Below are 24,437 nucleotides of genomic sequence, written 5' to 3' on the forward strand. Positions count from 1 at the left end.
CCAAGAAACATAAAGGAATTAGAGAGTCTCTGTGAAGAGTAGTGGGTCTTTCCGCCGTGCTTGCCAATACAGGTTTCTCCACCAAGTAGGGTTTTGCTTGGGGATCAAATACTTATTTCCCTTTCAGTTCATGAATTTTTTGTAATGCATTTTTTCTTGATTTTTGGTTGATATTCTGTCTCTCTCCATTAAAACGAAACTACTGCAAAAATAGGGACTGTTCATTTCTTTGTGAGCAAACCAGAACAAATTCAGCAGGGGACCAAATAATTAATTCCCCACTGTACTTGTAAATCACCTTCACAAAAGCAAATCTACATTAAATCCCTGTTTTCTAAAAGAAATGCCTGAATAATATGTAAGGGATTTATTTTAATTCAACACACAGAACTGTCATAAAGATAATGAATACATTTAGATGTGTAAAGGGGATTTGTTAATCCCAGTGCACAGGGAAACACAAGCTTGTTTACAAAATGCCATAGTCAAATACAGAATAGATAAATGCAATATATGCAAAACATTTGTAAATGTTTAATACATGGGCCTCACACTGGTTCTTTACATACTAAGTGACAAATGGACCTGCATATATTTAGGTGCAAAGACACGCAGTGATACAGCTGGCAGCACACCACAACAATAAGAAGATAAGGGAGAGTGCAAACTTGTTGATGCCAATTAGCATCACAATATTTATTTAATATTGTTGCTTGTTGTTAGATCTCCGTTGGCTATATTTTAATGTTTCGAATCAAAACTGATGTGTTTGCCATCAGGCTTTCCATGATCATTACCTCTTTCCTGCAGGACTGAAAAAGTAATGATACAAACATGTCCTGCATAAAAAATCCTTTGTAGTCTGGAATAATTTTGGTGGATGGATGAGGGGATAAGATTTGCTTAGTTTTTAGCATTATACGTTAGTCTAAATTCAGGGAAGAGACAATGAGGGTTAATGGGATATAAAGAAAAAAGATTTTGCTACTATGTAATACTTGAAACACTGAAAGTTGTCAACACTCGTGCAGGAATTCAAATATTCTCGCTTTATGGACCCCTAGTCATGTTGAAATTAGGATGCAATGGAAGATATAACATCAAGACAGTGTCGCCCATTTTTTTTCTTAACTCAATTCGATATGTATTTATGAAGATATGATCCAAAGTGCTGTGATAAAGAATCCTTCCAAAAAGTCCTGGATCTTGAGCATTTCCAAAAGTTAATAACTTCTAATTTGGGCCTTGCCCCACCTCTGGTAAAATGCAAATCCATTTATAACATTTTGAGTAATCATGCAATCAAACAAACTGAATCAATCACATAACCTCCTTTGGCGAGGTAACTGAGATCATAGGTAACAGACTCTACTGATATTTACAACATAGGTGTTACAATACTGTTTCACAAAGTACCACAACTATTAAACCACACGTAAAATGATTTCACAGTAGTTATTTTTTAACAGGTGCAAATAACTGAAAGCCTAAACATCAGAATAACAGATTGTCATAATTAATTTATCATGCACCCACAGCCAGTAACAATGGACCCTTAAAACACGCACAATCACTGAAACGCTTCATGTCTCCATGAAAATTCACGAAGAAATGCTGAGAGCTTCATCATCTGTCATGTTGGACCTGTGGGTGATGTGATAACTGACTTCTTCTTGCTCTGTGACCGGTTCATTGCACTCATGGGTTGAATTCTTCATCACACTGTAATACATCGGCACATTGTACTCGGCCTCCCTGTGGCCCCAGGGGCACTTGCAGAGCTTTTTGAACGCAACACGAAACTTCTGAGACATGAGGTTATAAATGATGGGGTTGATGGCACTGTTGGTGTAGATGCACATCCGGCAGAAGAGCAGGAACCAGGTGTTGTGGTACGGCGGGTCAATGAAGGAGTTGACCACTACTAGCGTTCGGTAAGGCATCCAGAGCAGGGCGAACAGGATGACCACAACAGCCAGCATCTTTGTTATCTATTGGGACAGCAGAGGAAGGAAATAAGGAATAACAATGAGGAAGAATACAATTATGTGAATTATCTCAGCAGACATACTGCATGCCATGACTCAGAGTTTACTGTCAAGTGAGTGTTGTAGAGGATGCCCAATAAGAATCAATGACGCACATAAATAGCTCTAAGGCTGTACATAAGGACAGGATAGGTCAGTTTGCAAACATGCTTGCAGTGAGAATAAAAGACCCTGTCAACCACAGTGAGAAAGTCTGCTATCACAGAGAGCCAAATGATAAATAATACGTTGATATGAAGATCCTAGCACTCAGTTTAAGTCCTTGAAGATATTCATAGTGTTTACTTTTGCTAATTAGCCCTGAAGACATTTGTTAATTAGTCTCATCAGTGAAGGCTGATGGGACTTGTGAGTACCTTTTGGCTATGAACAAATAATTTGGACAAATGAAAATTTTGATTAATTGTTTCCTTAGGCTAGATGAAAACATAATTGAAGAACAAAACAATTACAGTCCACCTCGAGGGGGAAATGACTGGCCAATCCAAATGTCATGGCAAACACTCTAATAGTTTTCTATTAGTTCACTCAAAACCACAAAGGTCAGGTTAGCGGGGATGGCAGAGACTGGTTTCCTCCTCTGGGAATACTCAGTGTGTTTATGAACTATCTTGTCAGGCTGTTGAGTTATTTAACTGTGGTATAGCCAAACCAATCCACAAAGCCACTTTGAACCCAAACGAGCACCCTATTAGGATTGAACCTAAATCTGTTTTGACAATTAAAAATGGATTTTTATTCAGAACCACTCAAAAAAGCCATTTTATTACTTTTATTTCTTTTTTCCTCTAAGTTGCTTGTCTTTATAACCTTAGCAGTACCTGTTTTCTTGCAGAGACTGCACCCTTGTTGGCCTTGTTGGTGGTACTGGAGTGCCCCTGGTGAACTGACCCGCCTCCGGCTCGGTCGTTGAGATGCGAAGGCAGAGGGCTCATGAACAAAATCCTGGCAATGAGCCCATACAGCACAGTGGCCACAATGAGAGGGATCACGTAAAACAGAGTGAAGTCCAGGAAATAAATTGGCATGTAGAGGCTTCTGGAGACACGGTAGCCACAGGTGACGACCACCCCGTTGGTATAGACGGTTTCATCTGTGTCCACTAAAAAGAACCACATCGTGCAGTAGAGCGAGGTAAAAATCCACACTCCAGCTATGATTCTCTTGGCTCGGGAAACAGTACATAGGAACTGTGCCTTTATGGAGTGACAAATAGCAATGTATCGTTCAATAGTGAACGCTGTGATGGAGCAGGATGACACGTTGATGCCCAGGTACTGAAGATAAGTTATACACAAGCATCCTGTGTAGCCATATATCCAGAAGGCTACAACATCAGAGATATTAGGCAGGCCTGCAGCCAGGAGCACAATGAGGTCTGCGACAGCCAAGCTGACAAGGTAACAGTTAGTCGGGGTCACCATGTGTTTAGTGCGCAGAACAACCAGCACCACCATGATATTCCCAGCAATCCCAACTCCACAAATGAGCATGGTCAAAAATATCGTTATGACTTGTTCTTCAAGAGGGTTCAGAGGCATTTCTGTCAGATTTACAACCCGACTGACATCCTGAAAGGTGGTTGTGTTGTTCTCCATCTTGCTCAAGTCCACCTACCAATATTCAGTTAATCTTCAGGGGCAAAATGGGAATCCTCAAGGCAAAAATGTGGAGAAACAAAATTATTAGACAGCAGTTTTGCTTGCAAGGTGTTAAATATTACAATTCACTTTTTGTAAAAGCCTTTAATTCTTGTCTGGATTTCAAAAAGTTTAATACTCCCTTGCACCTTGATTAAAAGAGGCAAATCATAAGAATAGTTTAAAATTAGTAAATAAATAAACAAGAAGTCAAATTCAGACAAACAAACAAAAACATAATCTCTACACAGAGTCCACCTGAAGGTTTTCTGGTGTAATGGTGGCCTAAAGGCAACAAAACACAATAATACATTATAAGATGAACAAACATAAACGTAAATAAACAAACATGAGAATAGACAAATTGCTTTTGTTAAACAATGACCTAAACAATAACCTAAGTCGATTAAGTTCAAGCTAGTTTAGGTTAAATGAGGCATTTTGTTAAGGTTACACTTTTTAAATAATAATACTGTGTGAAATGTTTAGTCTAGCGCTTTGTTGATCCATTCACTCACTTTAATCTCATCCCTACATGGACTCCTGTTGCAATTATTCTGGCACAAGGCTTGAAAACATCACTTTGTCACACTTCATGAAATAACTGTAGCAATAAAAGTTCTGTAAACGATAATAGATTTTAAAAAATAGTCCTAACAGCCATCAATGCACACATTAAAAGCGGCAACTTGATTTAAAAAGGTGCTACAATTATGCTTCTAAAAAGCTAAACTTCCATCTTCATAAATGCTAATGTTGTCTTTATTCAGCTTATTATTAAAACACTGGTTTTATTTCATTCTTGGCTGTGATTAAAAATATGTAGCCCTCAAAACTGAAATGATTGTTCACCTCTACATTAAAGGCCATCATGCACACCAAATCTATCATTTCCAGCAACGTGACCCTTTAAAAAAATCTCACAAGGCAATGCTGCAATATAAATTTAGGGTGATCAAAAATGTGAGACTTTCCCAGTTCTCCTACAAATGCCGGACTCTTCGGGAAAGAACAAAAATGCACGTTTGGATTTGATTTAGTTCAGGGAAATAAAATAATAAGATAATAATGGGGAAAAAATTGGCAGCTTACCATCATTTGTGAAAGGCAGTGCCCAGGTGCAGTATCCCAGGAAATACAAGTGACTGCTTAATCCTCTTTCAGAGTTGCTCCAGTCGCCCACATCTGTCTCACTCGCTCGCTCTCTCTCCCTCTCTCTCCTTTCCCAATATACTCCTCCCTCCGTCTCACACCATTATATCCAAACCCACCTCCTACAGTCACCACGTAAAAATCAATTTCATCTTACCATCCAAGCCCTGAATATCATGTCAGCTTCTGTGGCTATAACCCTGTAATTACTGAAAGAACAGCGTAGGTACCATGCAATTCAACACACCATCCACTGGAATGATTGAACATGCAATTAAAATAGCACTAATTGCAGTATTAAGTACAGCCTTTGTGGACACTAGATGCAGTTTAGTTAACTCTTCTCCTTGTATAATTTACATTAAATTCTCCAGTTTTCTAAAGTGTGTAGAATTAGAATAATTCTTCTCCCCAGAGGGACAAACAGACACAGACATCCTAAGATTAAGAGTCTTGCTATTCCCATGATGCACATTTGGGAACGCTTTTACAGCTTCTGGCATTATACATGTGTGGGTAGATGCTGATACTGTTAAATTGTTGCGCTCCCCATAGCAGAAAAAACTAAATAATGTTAACTCTGGTCATCCACAAAATCAGAAATGATTGAAAACAGATTAAAAAGCTTTTTGACCCTCTGTCTTTGGACAAGGCTGTCACTGAGAATACTAATGCACAGCACATTCTTGGATTTTCAGTCTGCAGACTGCATGTAATGAATATGTAACAGTGTCAAAGAAGAAAAAAGGTTACAGAACAGGTAATTTTCTGATTGAACTGCTTCATGTTATGAAAGCTTAACGAGGATTATAATTAATGTGTTTAGAAGCCCACATTATTTGTCAAAGATATATGTCAGATTTCATGAAAAATATACGTAAAAAGGATGATAAAGGGATTTATTTTATTTTGTTTTATTTATTATAACACAGGAGCAATAACTCATAATATCAGAGAAAATCTGAATAATTTATTATTATCATCTCTACGCTGCTGAGACAATTGTGAAGTGGCCAAAAGTCAGGAGTAAAAATAGACGATGAAGAAGTCTTCTATTAATATTCTGGGATGAGGTCTTAAAATAAACCCTCACAGCCTCATGGGAATTTAAAGCAGGAGCATACTGATATGCAAAAGAGAAAGGAAATAGGGGCACTGTGATTAAAATAAGCTGGCGAATCATTGGACATGTGGATGAAACAGATTCATTTAATCTATTAAAGCTATTCAGGTCAGTACAGTGTTCAAAAAACTGTAAGATCCGACCTGTTACTGTTCATTTCCTGACAGAAACTGCTACCTCTTATTAGTCTTTGTCCCCAGCTGTCCAAAGCACCATAGTGGCATCTAGTGGGGCTGAGTGGTAAAAAAAAAAGAAGGCTAACTCGCAGAGAAATAAAAAGAATAAAAGAGAACATGGAAAACATTGCTCTGTGATGATATCATGGGGGGGGGGGAGGTTACCAGGCGAGTCTCTGTCCAAAACAAGATGCAGATTCAGCAGAAGTGTTGGTGCGTCGCTTTGCACCACAGGTGGGAGGTTTGAAGAGGCGTTTGTTGAGTGTTGACTCGCTTACAGAGGAAAGGTGTTATAACTGTGACTCATACACAGGATGCACTGTATTCAGTTTACATTTTGCAAAACAGAAACAAAGAAGACCACCGAATGATACAGACATCAAAGAAAACAAGAAACAGTCACTTTAGCATCTGGGAGGCTTTACCTTCAAGATCAGTCAGCGGAGGCTTATGATGCTTCAACTTGCTGAGGCCCACTACACAAAATAAAAATGAACTTTTTACAGGGCATCATCAGCAATATTAAACATAAATGTTATAAATCCAACACCTGGACCAAAATAATTACCTCAGATCAGTGTATGCGCAGGTAAACCCTGTGAGCCAAAAGGTCAGGATTGAGACAGCTCTGTTATTTCTACTCTTGTACTCTTGTGTCAGCCTTAATATGACACAAATACACAGCTCTGTGGGCATGAACCTTTTGTTTGCAAAAAGCCCCAAATTAAAAAAAAAAATCTACAGTTGGCTTTGATGGGTGTGAGTAGGGATAGAGAATAAAGAGAGGGGCTGCACCAAAGCCCAGTATAAGATAACTTTTTGAACTGTGAATCAAGCAAAGCTATTCTATTAGAGTTCGTGATTAAAAGTATGGACATAGACTAACAGGACAGATCATACCAATATACAAAATTACACATCCACACAACTTTGGTTACATCACAAAGTGAAAGTACCACTAGATCAGTTGATCCAAATGGTCTAAACATGCAACCTATTTTCATAGCAGTCGATTCATTAGCTGTTACATGTCATTCAAATTTGCACATGAACAGAAATGTCCCCCTTTTGGTGTTTTTTATTTTTCTTCACGTGCATTTTCCTCATCAAGTAAGCTATTCTCTTCTCCTCCTGCTTTCTGAAGAAGGATGCAGAGATTTTTCTGCGTAGCCGCCTTGCATAAACCTCAAGGAAAACCAGAAAGTAGCTCATCAGCCAGAGACATCCCAGCAGGAGTGTGACTCCCAGGTTTGGAGCTGAAGTTGTCACATCACAGAGAGATGGCCCAGGGCTGAAATTCCACTTGTAATCCCTGTGGAAGTTTACCAGCTCCCGTTTGATGCAGGATTGTGGGATAATACAAAAGGCAGGGGGGAACCACTGAACCTAAAAGCAAAAACAAATTTATAAAAGACTCCAATAAGCCAAAAAGAAAAAAAAAAGATTAAATGGAACGAGTGCTGTCTTACCTTATAATTGACACTTATAACAGCAGATGTAGGTGGAAAGTCCAGCAACCATGGTGCAATCATCTGAACTATGTAGTACACAACATGATCCAAAACTACTATTAGGGTTATTGCAATGAAATATAAAGTTACCACAATCAGTGATAGGAAACAAGAGGAACATTCCTGACTTATTACTTTACAGTTTTCAAGATTGATTTTATTTTTAGCTGGCCTTTCATTGATTGGCATTTTTTGCAAGAGCTCTTTGGAGATGTACCCATTATCAAAATGAACTGATGTCAGATAAGATTTCAAGTAGCGTGCAGATTCAGCGATCAGCAGTGCAACAAAGACGGCAGCAAGAATCCGGTTTGACAGCAGTTTGTATTCTCTGAGGAGGTTCCTGGCATGTGAGAAGTTGACCTCTATCTTCCCAATTATCTTAGTAAACATGCTTTTGACATCAGACACATCAATATGTGTGTAATGATCCAAAGTCCTTAAGTTGGTAACAATGCTCAAGTCCTCCCACTTTACTTTGATGGCTTCTTCAACAAGGTCTGTCTTGGCTTTGTTCAAAGGTTCAGATGAGTTTAATAAAGTCTTTGCAAAACCCTCAGCAGTGCACTTCAGGATGCGTGCCACTGCTCCCACATTTACTGTGATATTAGGGATGACATTCAGCACCAAAATCATGACAGAGGCCGTGATGAGGAGTTTCCGTCCTTGTTTGGTGCAAACTGTAGGAAGGATCATTGTTAGCACACAGCGCAGGGGATGGCACAGGAAGGAGACCAGAAACATGCTCACACTGTAGATACTGACAGTTTGAACCGACGCTTCGTAATCATATCTCAGACTCTTTGACAGCCAGTGGTGAAGCAAGCCACCAGTAACACATGCAAGTGTGAAACAGAGAGACAGCAGAGTGAGGATGTCCCTGCCCGCAGGAGAGGGTGCCGAGTAAACGTCCCAGAGGTATGACAGCAGAGACGTTAAGGCCTGTCTGCAAGATCCTGCTCTCTTTCTGAGGAGAAAACAATACAACACTTTCTATTTAGAATATTTAAAGATTCATCAGAGAAGTGGCTCTAAGCATTTCTAATTAACACTTAACAGTGCAGAAGTATTTGTCCACTTTCTAATTTTATTTATTTATTTTTTTTGTTTTGCATATTTGTCACGTTTCAGATCGTCTAACAAATCTGAATACTGGATAAAAACAACCCAAGTAAATACAAAATACAGGTTTAAATGATAATTTCATTTATTAAAGGAAAAAATACCTACCAAACCTACCTGGCTCTATGTAAAAGAAGTAATTTTCCCCCTAAATCACAAATTACATGATCAACTACATCTTTTGGAAAGGTGAATTCTTCCTCCAAGCCCTGAATTGTCAGTCCAGTTGAATCAAGAAATCACTAAACTAGAACTTGTCTGACAAAGTAAAGTAGGCTAAAGCATCTCAAAAAGCAACACCTTATGCTCAATCTAAAGAAACTCAAGATCAGAGGAGAAACAACATCACTGATATCTATAAGGCTAAAATATTGAAACATATGCTTAACTAAAACATTACTTTTTTTCCCGTCTGCATGTGATCATCACAAAAAAAAACAAAACATGAAACTATTTTTTCCCTATTGTGTTATTTTACAAATAATGCATTTTCAATGCCTGGGTTTGTAAAAGACACACTGGAAAGCAAAAGTTTAGTAATAATAATAATAATAATAATAATAATAATAATAATAATAATAATAATGATGATGATAATAACAGTTAATTATAAATAATTTAATAACAAAAAAAAATAGATGATCAACTCCTACCTGACAGGCAAAACAAAATTTTCTGTTATCATCTTCATCCTCTCTAAGAAATTATGAGCCTGAGAAAATAAACAGGAAGTGTTGGTGGACTGTAAAGGCTAAAAAGGGGAACTTTGCGCAACAGTCACTGTCATGTTGGTCGCCTACAAGTTCCACGTGGGAAAATAGAAAAGATAGTCCCTCTGCATCTAAACCACACATGACACAAAATCATATGGAGAGCATGACACACTCATAAGCCCGATGTGGCAGGTCACACTAACCAAAGTGCGATTTCAGAATGATTTGATGATGGTGACACTGTCAATACAAGTAACAGAGCCCTTTGCTTATAAATCCTCTTCTAAACTGAAAATAGTTTAGATGACATAACACTTTTGTGTGTCATCTGTCCTCTGGTTTGTCATGTGAATATAAAGCTGTTTTGTAGTTGAAAAGGTTTCTACCACTGAAATTTTACTTTCTGTATTGTGTCAACTGAACTTGGGTGGGAATAAGCTATATTAGGTAATTATATGTAGCAACAACCTTTTTTGGGGGGCTATTGAATGAGGCAAGAAATCCATGAAGGTGGCCCAGGGGGCAAATTCAAGGTTACTTCATAATTGTATATATTAGGGGGGAAAAAAGCATACCGTTCTTTTGCCCATCAGAGAAGTAAAAATGGTGGGAGGGAAGTGCGCTGGGGGTAATTTGGGTTCTGTAATTTGTCCCGGGACTGGAGATCAAATCGCTGACCTCATTGATAAACTTCCCATTTTGTTTCTTGAGGATAAGATGACTGCTTTCGTCAAAATAGAGAGATGAATGAAAACCATAAGGAAAAAAGATTGTTGGGATTTGACCGTTTCAGACAACTTTACTAAACACTTATAGAACGAAGGGACTGGCACTGAGGGGTACTCCTTTTCATCATGATGTAAAGTTTTATAAAGTTTGATTTATGTGCTTGCTTGAATTTATTTTTATAGTAACTGTAACTTCATAGTCAGTAGGTGACTCCAAATTTGGCTTGCCAAAAATGTGTTATATATGTTACTGAAAAAAACGAATTAAAGGACGAACAGTCTGGGTTTGTTTAGTTTAGTTGTTGTTTTATGTAGTGCCTTAAAACTACTGCAATTAGTCACTCATTTTGGCTGGACTTTGTTTTTCTCTTTTTGATCCAATTGAACATCAGAAAACATCAGAATTGCATCAAGTTTAAACAAATAAAAGCTGAAATTCAGTAACCACCTTGTGTTTTACATTTTGTCCACTGCGTCCTTAGTTACTCGGTTTGGTGGAAGCAATGCCAAAAAAATCATAAGGTTCCTGGGAGGTGTCCTGAAACTGCAGACAAGCTAATGTTACATCTTCAGTCCGTAAGCCATGTTTTATTTACCTACCAAATGGACTATAATTTTCACGCAGGTCTTGAATACGCAGGAAGTTTATTGGCACTGTGTCTTGGGATTGTTGATTTGTTACTTAATAGTTTGGACATCCTGGCTTACTTTTGTTACACCAGCTTCAGGAAAGCACACCCTGTTTTAGTTCCCTTTTGGACTCTAATAGGAACCATAATGTTCACTTTGTTATAGTCAATAAGAGTTTAAACTAGTGTTGAGACTGCACCAACATAAGGAAATAATTTAATGAGGTCACACATTCGAAGCAGATGGAGGCTATTTTTCCTTAGACTTCTGTTGGAACCAAGTGAGTCAGGTGAACATCAGAAAGAATTCAGGTTTAAGGGACTGTCATATTTAAATGGGCAAAGGGACCTAAAAGCATATGCAAATACAAAAACCAAAGAAGAATAACAAATCCATGAGACACCACAATAAAGGACACCTGACGCTCTTTGTACTGAGAGACACACAGAATAGGGGACAGCTGGGTACAACAAGTGAGGCTAATCAGGGATAAAGAGACAAAAGAAGCATAACTAGGCTAAAGTACAAGATACAAAGGACTACCAAAATAACACAGGAAGTAAGTAAACACAACGGTCTTCACAAGACAAAATTGAGTAGGCAGGAATAAACTAACACAAATGAATTATAAACCCAAAGCCAGACAGACACCCTAAAAACAATAAAAGTTAAAAAAAAATCAAAAGAAATCAAAACTGAGTCAAGACTCAGGACTACGACAGACACTTGCTGCTAGCATATCTGTCTTTGTAATGAAAGCTGTACCCATGGCTCCTAAAAGCCTCCTTCAAAGCCTCCTTAAACTAATTCAAGTTAAAGTGTGTTAAGCTAACTTGTCAGCTGTGCACGCACTGTGAGTTGTTAGAGAAGATACACAAAATACTTAATTGCTTACAGTGGTAAAAATTGCCTATTTATTTTGAGTCTCAAATACTAATTGCTTTTTGTTTCAAATTTTATGAATAACACACACACAAAGCATGTAGCCTTTGTATTTGTTGTACATATTAGTACATTTGGTTATGGTCTGTTAGTTTTGGATAACTTTTTTGATTTCACATTTAAATTGATTTCACTACAGACCTTTTGCTGTGGCAACGCTTACACTGAATAACCACCACATTACTGCACAAGTTAACAATTGTTGGGGCATGTGAAAACACCAACAGAACATTATAAGGAATTTTGTGCTGTGTGTGTGTGTGTGTGTGTGTGTGTGTGTGTGTGTGTGTGTGCAGGGGCCGCAATGTTCCATCATTCCATCCAGTGTTGCTGGTAAATGTTTCCATTTAAAAGAGTTTAAGAAACTTTCCTGATACAAACAGGGGAACTCACTTAAAAAAACTGTGCATAACAAATACATAAACAACATCAAGATACAAACTGGCTTTATTTATAACAGCACAATATATGAGTGCAGATCACCATGTAACAAAAGCCACACATTCATTAGTCAAGATTCATAATATAATAAAGGAGATGATTTAAAATGTTGTTTATGTGGTATTGCTTTAGCAGTGTGCCATGTGAAACATAAACAAGTAACAATCTTTTAGTGATTTTAACCATAATATATACTTTAAAAAGTGTTATTCACAGTCTCATTCCTTCTTCCAGCAGAGGTCAGCCTGTAGTAACAATACAAACAGCACACTCTGCAGTCTGATTATTTAAAAAATATAAAACACTCTTCAGTGCTCAAAGCATGTGTTTGAGGTTAAATGTTGCTCTAATTCAGTTTCAAGAAAGCAGAGAGTAAAATACTTCAGCAGTTTTTAAACTTAGCAACACATCAACTCTCATTAACTGAGTTCATGTATTGCTTCATCGTCTTTAAAACCTAACACTTTTGTACCAAAAATGTTCACAGCTTAAAATCTAGACCTTTGAGAGCCTAAAAAGGCAGTCAAATATATATGATAACCTTTTCAAAGCATCATTAACAGCTGGAACAATGTGTTTTCTGGCTGTGACAGTACAGATACAGTTGTAGTGAGAAATTTATATACACTCATCATGGGCATGAATGTCATGGCAATTTTGAGCTTTTAATGATTTCTTTGAACTAGACTTTTTAAAGGGTGGAAAGACTTTTACAGCATCTTTTATGACTTAAAAAAAGAATTAGGTGCACAAGGGACTAATAAAGGTTATCTTATCTTAAGTTTGAATTTACTTTGGAGTTTCTCTAATCCACATAAAGTCAGAAGTATACATACAGGCTCAAATATTTAGGCAGACACAGATATACAATCACCCTCCTCCCCCTCTAAATGCCTCCGATGCACTTCCTTTATGTTGTATGGTGTGTTCATGTGCTCTCTGTGCTGAGGTGTTTTTTTCTGTTCTCAAACTGTCCTCCTTTAGGAGCTCATTCTGGTGTTCTTTTTTCTCCTCATCTTCCCAATATGATGTATGTGAAATGTATGTACAGTCAGAAGGGCTCCAATTTCACTGCATATGCAAGTGACAAATAAAGGGCTTATCTATCTATATACAAACATTCACTTAAATCTTTTCTAATCTTTTACTGCGTGTTGCTGAAGCTTCTACAGTGTCTTAAACTGACAAGGCCAAGGCTTGTTCTCATTTGTGATCGTAATTGATTTGCAATTGTTAGTTTCTCTTTGCCACCATAAAAGTCATTCAACAATACTAATTGAATTAAGCAATACTCAAAACAACAGGAAACTAAGGAATTCAGTAACGATTTTAAGCTGCGTCCACACTGGAAGTGATTCACTCGTTGTGCATTGCTTTAAAGTTGCCACCTAGTCGCTTGTGGGCATTTCAGGTCCTGGTTGCCTAGGTGACCCACTACTTTATTTATGTCGATCAACAGTATTCTTCACTCTCATTGGTAGATGTCTTAAGTCTCTCACCTAAAAGTTTATCTCAGTTTATCTCACTGTCCATAGGGAAATTCCCATGGAACAAGAGTATCCAGCCAAAATTATGCCAGAAGCTTGTTGATGGCTACCAAAGAGACCCAATATTAGTGCTGGTATATGTATATGTGTGAATCTTTATGTATACTTTTAACCCTGAGTGGATTACCAAAAATCCAAACTATTCCAATTAATAATGTATGCTGTGTAATCATCCCACCCATGAAAAAGTCTATTTCAAAGAAGTCATTAAAGGCCCTAAATTACAGAGACATACATGCCCACGATGAGTGCATGTAAACTTCTGATCACAACTGTATCTACTTCAGTTTTTTCCTCCCTGCTCACTCTTCTGATACTTCTTCTATACTAACTTCTTGCTAAAATCTAGTGTGTGATCACAACGTGGCATTAAGCGACTGAGCCACAGATAAGTGCGCATTGGTCACAAGAGCAGACTTGTTAAATGGGACAGCCCATTCAGGGTAAGTATTCAAATTAAACATGGCAATGCCCCACGTATTCATTGCCAGAGTGACTGACAGGATACCCAGGATGTTCATCACAACGCCAGTTTTCACCTGAGGAACCAAAAATGGAAAACATAAGCTGTAATTTTGTGTAATATTTTCAAGGTCAAGAGCCAATGAGGATCTTACCATGTCTTTCACCATAAGATGTCCAGATGCAAAGGCAATCGAGTTGGGTGGTGTGGACACTGGCAGCATGAAGGCGTATGAACATCCTACTGTGGCAGGTATCATGAAGTACAAAGGGTTCACTGAGACATTAATAGCCTGTAGAGGGAAAAAATGTTTATGACAGGATGTATAAAAAGGCCCATTATGCTTATTTGAAGTGAAAATCCAGAAACTTACATTTAAAGTACAGTAAGGGGACAGTGGTGAAAAGAACATTCATTAGTCGTTTGGCAAAGGCAGCATAATACAGAAGCATAAAAGTTTTATATACTTCATTTTGGAGCAATACTTTGCAAAAAAAGATACAGGAGCTGGTTTTGCATGGCTCCCTGCAGCCTGAAGTGCAACAAGATCATATTCACTGGAGTTCAATTAACATATAATACATAAAAGTAATAAATTTTTTTTTTAAAAAGAAACAGAAACTAATATGGGCTGTAAATGCAATAACAGTCAATCAGTCCATTCTTTTATTGTGTGCTTTGGCACCCTAGCCTACAGATTGTTTAAATCCTCAAGGCTTTAATCATCACTGACTACATTTCTGAAAAATCATGTTACAGTGCTGATATAAACTAACTATGTACAGAATAATATGATATAATTATAGACTGTATATGAAGATGGAAGCAACTTTGCTAGTTACAAAACAATTGTATTGGGATCTGTGGGGAAATGGATGTTTGTAAGCCTCGATCTGTAAACTCATTTAACACTTTGTTGATGAGTTTATGGTCTTAATCACTAGTTTTAAGTCTTATTGTCAGTGCCACCCATTGTTTGTAACTTCCAGTTTCAAAACAAGATGATGATGGCCAAAATACTCAGCTCAAGGATGGGAATTCAGTAACCAGTTAAATAACAAATAATAACACCACTAATGAAGATACTGCAGAAGGGGAAAAAAATAAAAATATAGGAAACGCCATTCACTTGTTATCCCCATAAGATAAATGTTTTACAGCTATCCATCTAGTCTAGAACTAAATAATTATTTTAGTATAAAACTTCAAATACAGTAAAGGCAAAATGTTTGTTGTGCCTGTTTGTGTTTGTAATAACAGCTTAGTGTCCTAAAGTTTAAATCTAGCCTTTACATTTACATGCTATTAAGTGGTTATTCTTCCTGTGTAGGCATTGTTTTGGAGTACTTAAGCCCCAGATAATAATTGTCTAACAACAGTTAATGTCCAACAGGCTACAAACATAAGAACATCTATTGCAAAAGTTTAACAAGCCCACTAAACCTCCGAGTAACATAATGGACAAGGTCGACAGCAAAACTTGTTCACCCTTCACTTTGACTTCTTTATCTTGTAAGATAGTCGTCCAGTTTGTTTCCCTGATGGTCATCTGTGTCAGTGTGATTGCACTGACATTGTGCAATGACCTTACACAGGTAAACTGATATGTGAAGATATTTTTCTCAGCTAAAATATAACACAGGAATAGAAAAAATAATCTGATGATATACTTTCACTTTAATTTCGCATACAGTCTAAAACTGTATATATTTAGGTTGTAGACCAGCCTTACCAGTTCAGCAATGACAGGTAAAAATATGATAATGGTGGCAGTGTTACTGGCAAACTCAGTGAAACAAGCCAGGAAAGCAGTGATCAACATCACAGCTGCAGCAGGAGGGACTTGAGCCAAAGGCTGGAGGTGGCCTCCCATCCAGGACGCGAGTCCAGACTCCTGCAGAATGCCACATGACAGAGGTGAAAGGTTGAAGATCAAATAACAACATAATAAACCAAAGCAGAGAACTTGAATCAAACAAAGCACTGACAGCCGGAGGAGAGCAGAGACACACTTTAATAAACAGACTTAGTAGACTTTAATTTCCTCCATTTCCACTCTAAACTATAGAGGTTTAAAGAAACGTTAGTAAGCAAACTGAAAAATAACAGCATCCTTTGGTATTTTTGGGAAATAGTCCTAAAATATTTGCTAAAAAGTTGGATGCCACCATAGGCGCCATATAGCAGTTTTAGCTTAGCACAGAGACAGGAAACATTGTTTGTGTATTATATGTATTACATACATATTATATGTAACATCTTTACCTCACAAGCTTTGGCCATGGCGAAGCCGCCTCCAAGCAGCATAATGATATTCCAGGGAACCGATTCCTGGGCTTTTTTCCATGACAGGAGAGGCACATAAGGAGTGTTTAAAGCTGAGGAAAAGGGTGAGATGAAACAATTAGAAAATGTTTGTCATTTTTTGAAAAATGTAAAGGTTATTGTGCACCAATACAGTGTGAGATTAAAATCCTTAAACTTAATTGTTAAACTTTTCAATGAGTAGTTAAAAATTGTGCTTCGGTATAAAATATCCATTCCTTACTTCATTTCTATTTTCCTTTTTTAGTTGCTTTGTCTTTATCTTGTAAAAAGTTTGACTTGACCTGGAGAACTCTGCACAAGAATTCCAGTGTGCATGGACTATTGGTCCTGTGCGCAAATAGCAAATAAAAATCTTGAGTCTTAAAGAGGCGGAAGAAGTATCTCTGGGTTTAGTGTTTTGATGAAGGACACTTTAACATATGGATGAGCTGAAGATCAAACTACCACCCAACTGCTTAGCAGGAAACCATATAGTCTACCATATAACGTATTTGACATGTTAACATACAATTTTTAGTGCTTTCTACCAAATATTCTTTTGTAGTTTTACCATATCTTTGTATTTATTTGCTCCATTTTTAGTTTAATGAGCTAAAAGTCCTACTCTGTTTGACACAGAGTGAACCCGCTCTATTCGAATAATGTGACCTCAGTGACAGATGAACCCCTTGGTTTGCTTTCTTTTCCAGCATCGAGTGGTTTATTTGACCAGCTGAACATAACATAAGCACTCACACACACACACACACACACACACACACACACACACACACACACACACAGTCGTTTCTCCATTTCAGAGGATGCTGATTCGCATTTGTATTCACATTTTGGAGTTAACCAAACCAATAAAATGATTTCCATAAGACATTTTTTTTGTCCACCAAGAGAAAGAGATTCACCAGAATTTGATTATTTAATGGACTTTTCATGCATGTAGCTACAACCCGAGTAATCCAAAATACAAGTACACAAACACACAAAGAAAAAACCCCAAAGTGTGTCCACATAGCTTTAAGAGATTATTCTAATCACAGAAACAGAGAAACTACAGTCTCACTTTCAGACGGGAACTTTCCTCAGACTCTCTAATCTATATTATTAACATTCCTCAGCTTAATTTCTGTGTTTTGCAAAAGCTGTTCTAGAAACAGAGACAGAATCTTTGAATTTTCCACAAATATCTGGTCTTAGATATTAACTTTTGACTTATCAAAGTTGTAATATTGCGACAGAAAATCCTATATATGGTAACAAATAGAACTGAAATCAGACAATGATGCCTCATAAATGGCATTTTAGCAGATATGCTATCACTAACCTTGAGGGTCGGACCACCATCTCAGAGAAGGTTTTTGTGAAGGAAAAAAGAACAATATAGACACAATGATGACACCGGTGACCGCGTCCGAAACGTACCTGAAGGACAACAAGACGAGCACAAAATAGAAATGGACACATAATAGAGCACAGAAGCAGAATACAATGTGCTTGCTTTCATACAAGGTTTTAAAAGTCAGCTTCTCTTACCCTTTTTTAAAAAACACAGACCAGCCGGTCACAAACTTTGGATCCCTTGTGAAGAGGAGAATGGCAAACAGTACAAAAAAGAAAGAGATGGCTCCCTCTGCAAAGCTGAAAGCATGAATGCAGAATAAGAGTAAGTCAAAGACTCTGTCCTAGAAATTTTTCATCCAGCATCTATTGCATGAGATTTCATGACATACACGAGTCCTCACTTTATGGGCCCTAGTTTTCTGTAATCTTCCTTTATCAGTGCCTTGGCTCTGGCTTCTGCCTGGGTTCTCCTGTCTTGTTTTGTGAAGCACAATCTGCAAAAAATTCAAAACATACTGTAAGCATAGTCTCTCATAAAATAAAGACCTTACTCATGTAATGAACCAGTTTTGGTATCCTGTAATGCTGATAGTGTTATTGAAAAATTTAGCAAAAAAGGATACACAACCTTGTATTCAATCCCCCATAGAGAAATGCAATCCATAGCCATCCCAAAAACAGGAAGAGGAGCATGAGTGGGAAAGCAAATGCAAACCAAGAGCCAAAATTGATAAGATCACAGTCTGGAAAGTAGCTGTGAAAGACAAAATTATAACTGTTAAACACACTGAAACATATCACTTCTGTGTCAGAATGAGCTCTGTTTAAATGCTACACAAAAACAAAAGAGCTACCTTTTCAGCTGTCCAATCAGAATGAGGTTAGGTGCCGTGCCCGTCAGTGTGGCGGTTCCTCCAATACTGGCAGCATAAGGGATACAAATCAAAAACCCCTTCCAGACTTTGAGCTGATACTGTGCCTCTGCTCGGCTCTCCTCAGCTGTCCTCGGGTCCGTCAGTTCTGGTGTATCAGTCCTTTCAGAAGCATTATTTTACATAAAATCTGAATTATTACACAAACTTCAGAGTTTGCACAGCTGGATATTACTCTTTAGTTTGTATGGCAAAAATCTGCAAACTTCATATGTGTTAGCTTAGTTTTGTATTTTACAGTCTGTAAAATGTAAAGCTCAGTAATTAAAAAATAAATTGAACACAATAAAAGGGAAGTACAAAGATTAAAAGTTATTAGCTGATGCCTGCACTATGAAGCAGGATTTGGGTCTTAGAAGGGTTACTTAAGGGTTAACCTTGTTGTGAACCCTGATTGAAAGCAGGTCATGTTTACAATCAGAGAACATCACGTACAAAATCACTGCCTCCATTCCCAGAAAATGCATGGGCTCAGTGCTTAGGTAGCAGCATGTTCTAGGGCTTTATAGAACATCTAAAGTTCTTCTCTTTCTATGATGAGCCTCAGTCAACACAGATCTTTAAAAGCAGCTTTATTCCTCCTTTTTACCTGTTTGCTATAAGCAAGTTTAAAGCAGTCATATTGTTCTGTAAACCTAAACTATAGTACTACAACACTGAAACAGGGTACCTAAGCATAAGGCCGAGAAAATGTATCAGTCTGAATTCTGTTTTTTTGTTTTGTATCTGTTCATTACAGGTCAGTTAACACTGTCTGGGCTGAGGATGAAAGACTAAGGCAAAAACTCTTTGATGCACATGAAACAGCGTCACCTGCTACTTTAACAAAATGTATTTATAATTACGGTCAGATCCTCATATTTTAATGACAGGACTGTGTTACTTATAAGTCTGTTGACTTGCAAGGTCTGCAATTATATAACACTGTTTCAGTTTTGCATTCCACAGCACCGTCATATTCATGCAGCACTTTTTAATACTACACTACTGCACAGAACTTTTCTAATATTATAGTTTGTCTTTGCAATTCTGCTGCAAGTAGACCTGTCCACATTTCTTCTGTCTGGCGGTGTATATGGCACTTCTGTCATATTTGTGCAGTTATTTATCAAAGACATCAGTGCAGTGAAATGCCTTTAAAAAATAAAAATAAAACAAAACATAAAAATGCTTCTTACCCTTCTGTTGCCATTATTTGTTTTTCTGATGGCATTGAGGGCAGTGAATGCAGCTTTACACTAGACTGACCTGCAAGAAAATAAATCAAATAGATTTTGACAGTTTGACATGTAACCATGAAACCGTAACTTACTCAATCTTCAAAGTGTCCAAACATGAGTTGAATTCTGAGTTTCAGCTCTTTTACAGTGGTGTACTTTTGTTATATTTAATAGCTGACTTCGAGTCAACAAAGCCCCCTTAATCAATTACTACTTCAGGATTGACTAACTTTGTGTCAGACAGTGCATTGGAAACACTGCACAAAGTTCACATGTTAGATTATATATTAAAGGCTCTTGGGGACAAGGTTAAAACAATGCAACAATCATCTTTCCAGAATGAAACATATTTTGTGAAGAGACACGGTTGGATGATAAACGTTCAACCTGTCTTTAATTCATTCATTGGAATTTATGTTCATTATGTTCATTTGAGGATGAAGTGCTCAATGTTCAGTTGGCCCTTTCACAACAATAACCTTTGCTGCTTGAATGACTATGAAAACAATAAGACTGAATTAAACAATGTTTTGGTTCAGCCAAAAAATGATTTAAAATTGACCAAATGTTTTCTCTCATTCATAGATAATCATTTTCATTCAGTAAATTATTTAAGAAAACCTTGATTTGTCATCAGTAAAAGTGTGAAAACTGACAGCGTACCGTTTATTACGGCATTCTCGTGATCGTCGACAGACTTGCACTTTTGTTTTAGGGTTTCCAGATCACCAAACAGGCTCTCCAGGATGGCATTTGCGATAGGGAGCATCATGGCTGTTGTGGCGGTGTTACTGAGCCACATGGACAGGAAGGACGAGGTCAGCATCATTCCCAGTATGAGCCTGGAAAAACAATTTTGTCCACAATCTTAAACTCAGTAAACAACCCTAAGTATGAAAATAAAAATAAAAATAATAATAATTAAAATATATAATTCTATGCAAAAGATTCAGGCATTTATATGTTTTATTATTGTATCCCTCCCTGTTGCAGAATTTTCTGAATTAACTGTCTACCATATTTTGGGGAAACGTTATTTAAACAGAAGTAAAAAGGACATGTGTTAGGGTGGCTTAGGTGTTTTTGGACAGCACAGAAGTTCACAACACTGGGGAAATAAAATAAGTCGCAGGTATTACTTAAAATGGGATAAGTACAGAATCCTCATCAGCTTTAAACTGCCTTCTGATAAAGTTATTTTCTCACCAGGCTGGTTTTACTCCAACAATACTAAGGACCTTTAGGGCTATTCTGCGATGCAGGCCCCACTCCTCAATCGATGATGCCAACACAAGACCGCTGAGGAAGAGAAAATTGGTCTCGATGAAGTACTGAGGGCAGATTTTTTTGGCTGGAAGAATTCCCAGGGTTGGGAAGAGGCAGACTGGAAGCATGGCTGTGACAGCAAGAGGGAGGGCCTCCGTGCACCAAAACATAGCCATGAGCACCACCACGTAAAGACATTTTCCTTCCTAAAAAGATCAGTAACATGTCATTAATATTTGTGCAATAATACAAAAAAACAACTAAAAAACAAAACAAAGACTTAACAAGAAAAAAGAAAGCGGTGTACACACTATGTTTCCAGTAACTTGTGTATCCTTCACATTATGTGTGTTTCAGAGAGACAACATAAATTTTTCCATCGTTAACATTTTAGTTTTAGATTTGCATTATTGACTCTTTGGCCGAATCAGATGATTCACGGAGTGTCCACAAACAGTGAAAATACTCCCAGCAAAAGCTTTATTGTGCTTAACCAAGAGTAAAAAGCATTCAGGTTGTGAGTGTTTTTAGCATTATTGACTGAATTTATTACTTTAAAAAATCTCAGTTTGTATGAGCATGTCTGTAAGTTTCTGATTAATCAAAACAAGTATAAAGATGGACCAAACCCTTTGCGAAATAGTCTGATTTTAAACACATAAATCTCCTGCTTGCACCTGTGTTATGCATTTCTAATAGGACAACCGTGCTTTCGTGTGTGCAAGTTTTTTGGAAAACGGTGGATGCATAACTGTGACTTAAAAAATTCACTCACCTTCTCCGGTAGAGTAAAAAGTAAAGGCAGAAACACGAGTGGAGTGAGCACAAGGATTAGCTGTTTGTGGACGCACCACAGCTTCTTGGACAGTACAGATATTTTCATCCCTGGCTTGAAGTTGTGCTCCGTTTAGGAAACGTCCAGACTGGCTGAGAGCAACCTGTGAGGCAGCACTTTGAAGCCCGTGGCTGAGCACAGAGAAGATTAACCACACGCTTTGCTACAGGTTAACTCCTCCTGTGATGGTGTGTTAAATAGTCGACTTACTGCCAAATTTCCCAACTGAATGGACTCTTGCATGACAGGAGTGAGGTGTCTTCAGGGGCAGAGAGATGGAAATGTCACCTCTCATACGTTCATTTCAAAAAAATACCCAGGAAACTGCTGGACTGCAAAAATAACTGAATGCCTAACAGACCACATTTTTTGTTTCACACAGCATTTGACATTTTTCTATTATTATTTTATCCCTATAATACAAAAATGAAATCTGAATAAACTGTGCAGTTGACATGGTGGATCACTACAGGCCTGATTTTGCGTTTTTTAAAAATAAAGTTGGCGGGATCGGGATCTGAATTCGGCACTTTCAGCAGGTACACAAATAGCTTAAGTGCAACGAGGAGACCAAAGGTGAATTTGGACCCAAATGCAGGAAACTCAAAACGGACCTTAAATAAAGTTGTTAAAGCAGTGCAAATAAATACAAAGTCCACAACACAAACAAAAAAGTGACCCGAAATCAAACAAAACTCAGAATAAACAAGGAACAAGAGGGAGGGCTAACAGACGCCTAAAGACTGAGGGCAAGGCTATTTATACTGTTTCACACACGTCATCAGCAATTTTTTTTTTTTTTTGGGGGGTGAAGTAGGTAAGTCAAAAAAGTGAAACGAGCGCGACAGGAACAAAAGTAGAAGCAAGAAAGGCACGAGACTACCAAAATAAAACAGGAAGTAACTTACTAAACACAAATAAAATACCAAAATGCACTTAAACTTCACACAGATGAAAGGAAGAAGGCTATTAAAGAATTATTATATTATTATCATATATATTATATGAAATAAGCCCTAAGCAAAAATACAAGTATCAATAAAGAGGAGCAAAGGCTTGAGATATAAAATCATCTGAAAATCTAATATAACAATAAGCAACCATAAAACCAAAGAGAAGACCCAATATTAAGCAAAAAGGTCAAGGACACAGGACTAGACAAGAAACCAAACTCCAGCCAAGGAAGCAGCTACAGTGTGCCTTTCCCAGCCCAACCCACGGGTAATGTGAGCTAACAAACAAAGCTTTATTTTTCACACATGTGTACAAGTTAAAGAACAGGTTATGCACCTGGTGAACTTAAATAACTAAATGGTGTGTGTGTTCCAGCTGTGTGCCATGGCTCTTTTACACTTCAAGAGTAAAAGGATACACCTGTGCATTCTCCACTAGTTCTCCTCCTGCACGTTTCCTCTGTGCTCCAGATGGACAGAGAGACACAAACTAGTCACACAAGACTATCTCAGAGTTGCTTGTTAACCTTGTAAAAGTATCTAAACATGAATACACAATACCAAGAAATGCCATACTAAGAAGTCATAAAGATGGTGTGCTTTAAGTTCCTTCTATTCCACGTTAGCAATTTTCAACACTTAGTTTTCAAATACAGTACATCGAAAAAATTAAAAAATTAAAAATTAAACCTGACAAAGACAGAAACACATTAAATGCATTCTTGCTTCATTTTTTAGAAGAGCCCTATGAGTGCAAGATCAAGGGAACAGTTCACCCGGCCCGGGATGGGGTTACCGGGGCCCTGGCCCAGGGAGGGTGCCTGAGAGCAAGTGTCTGGTGGCCGGGCCTTTGTCCATGGGGCCCAGCCGGGCCCAGCCCGAAAAAGGGACATAGGCCCATCAAGGCCACCACCCGCAGGAGGCTCCGCATCGGCAATGTGTGCTGGGCGGCGGCCAGGAGTGAAGGCCCTGGCGGACTGATCCCCGGCTACCAAGAATAGAAAATGGGACGTGGAACATCACCTCTCTGGTGGGGAAGGAGCCTAAGTTAGTGCATGAGGCTGAGGGTTACCGACCAGATGTAGCGAGGCTCACCTCAATGCATGGCTTGGGCTCTGGAACCATTCTCCTGGAAAGGGGCTGGACTCTGTCTCAGTCTGGAGTTGCCCTTGGTGAGAGGCAGCAGGCTCGGGTGGGTATCTTAGTATCCCCCCAGCTCCCACCCTGGTTTTGACCTGTTCAACCTGCTTCCCTCAGGAGAAGTGCTTCAGGTGCATCACCACAAGGACTGACAGACTCAAGAACAGTTTCTTTTTTAAGAGCCATAAC

The 24,437-nt window shown here is 38.1% G+C and overlaps 3 protein-coding genes across 4 annotated transcripts; all 3 read right to left on the reverse strand.

The window, feature by feature from the left end:
- Positions 1-368: 368 nt before the first annotated feature.
- LOC100693664 (thyrotropin-releasing hormone receptor) lies at positions 369-6,287 on the reverse strand. The gene is made up of 3 exons (XM_003439096.5): positions 4,781-6,287; positions 2,870-3,702; positions 369-1,991 (listed from the first exon to the last, which is right to left on the reverse strand). Exons 2-3 carry the CDS (start codon positions 3,644-3,646, stop codon positions 1,602-1,604), a joined length of 1,167 nt encoding a protein of 388 aa, XP_003439144.1. The 5' UTR covers positions 3,647-3,702; positions 4,781-6,287; the 3' UTR covers positions 369-1,601.
- Positions 6,288-6,440: 153 nt separating this feature from the next.
- Positions 6,441-9,564, reverse strand: ocstamp (osteoclast stimulatory transmembrane protein). Of its 2 annotated transcripts, XR_003215695.1 has the most exons (4): positions 9,426-9,564; positions 7,609-8,617; positions 6,708-7,525; positions 6,441-6,615 (listed from the first exon to the last, which is right to left on the reverse strand). XR_003215695.1 is itself a non-coding variant. In XM_005448463.4 (3 exons), the coding sequence occupies exons 1-3, from the start codon at positions 9,461-9,463 to the stop codon at positions 7,175-7,177; spliced, it is 1,398 nt and encodes a 465-aa protein (XP_005448520.1). In that variant the 5' UTR covers positions 9,464-9,564; the 3' UTR covers positions 6,441-7,174. The 2 variants fall into 2 exon arrangements, 1 of the variants encoding a protein (XP_005448520.1); XM_005448463.4 differs by having other exon boundaries at positions 6,441-7,525.
- Positions 9,565-12,214: 2,650 nt separating this feature from the next.
- On the reverse strand, positions 12,215-22,878 carry slc13a3 (solute carrier family 13 member 3). Its single transcript, XM_003439098.5, has 13 exons — positions 22,096-22,878; positions 21,261-21,526; positions 20,718-20,896; positions 20,013-20,082; positions 18,757-18,936; positions 18,531-18,656; positions 18,304-18,396; positions 18,095-18,199; positions 17,886-17,983; positions 16,502-16,614; positions 15,969-16,130; positions 14,391-14,528; positions 12,215-14,312 (listed from the first exon to the last, which is right to left on the reverse strand). Exons 1-13 carry the CDS (start codon positions 22,201-22,203, stop codon positions 14,130-14,132), a joined length of 1,821 nt encoding a protein of 606 aa, XP_003439146.1. The 5' UTR covers positions 22,204-22,878; the 3' UTR covers positions 12,215-14,129.
- Between the last annotated feature and the right edge of the window lie 1,559 nt (positions 22,879-24,437).

This window comes from Oreochromis niloticus, linkage group LG20 (genome assembly GCF_001858045.2).
Source record: "Oreochromis niloticus isolate F11D_XX linkage group LG20, O_niloticus_UMD_NMBU, whole genome shotgun sequence".
In the NCBI taxonomy this organism is placed as follows: domain Eukaryota; kingdom Metazoa; phylum Chordata; class Actinopteri; order Cichliformes; family Cichlidae; genus Oreochromis; species Oreochromis niloticus.

Coding starts and splice junctions, on each gene's coding strand:
- LOC100693664 (XM_003439096.5), bottom strand. CDS start 3,646: ATGGAGAACAACACAACCACCTTTCAGGATGTCAGTCGGGTTGTAAAT. Junction 1,992..2,869: donor CAGTCTCTGCAAGAAAACAG/GTACTGCTAAGG, acceptor CTGTCCCAATAG/ATAACAAAGATGCTGGCTGT.
- ocstamp (XM_005448463.4), bottom strand. CDS start 9,463: ATGAAGATGATAACAGAAAATTTTGTTTTGCCTGTCAG. Junction 8,618..9,425: donor AATTTTGTTTTGCCTGTCAG/GTAGGAGTTGAT, acceptor TTTTCTCCTCAG/AAAGAGAGCAGGATCTTGCA. Junction 7,526..7,608: donor TTATAAGTGTCAATTATAAG/GTAAGACAGCAC, acceptor TTTTGCTTTTAG/GTTCAGTGGTTCCCCCCTGC.
- slc13a3 (XM_003439098.5), bottom strand. CDS start 22,203: ATGAAAATATCTGTACTGTCCAAGAAGCTGTGGTGCGTCCACAAACAG. Junction 21,527..22,095: donor TTTTTACTCTACCGGAGAAG/GTGAGTGAATTT, acceptor TGATCTTTTTAG/GAAGGAAAATGTCTTTACGT. Junction 14,313..14,390: donor ATCTTATGGTGAAAGACATG/GTAAGATCCTCA, acceptor TTGGTTCCTCAG/GTGAAAACTGGCGTTGTGAT.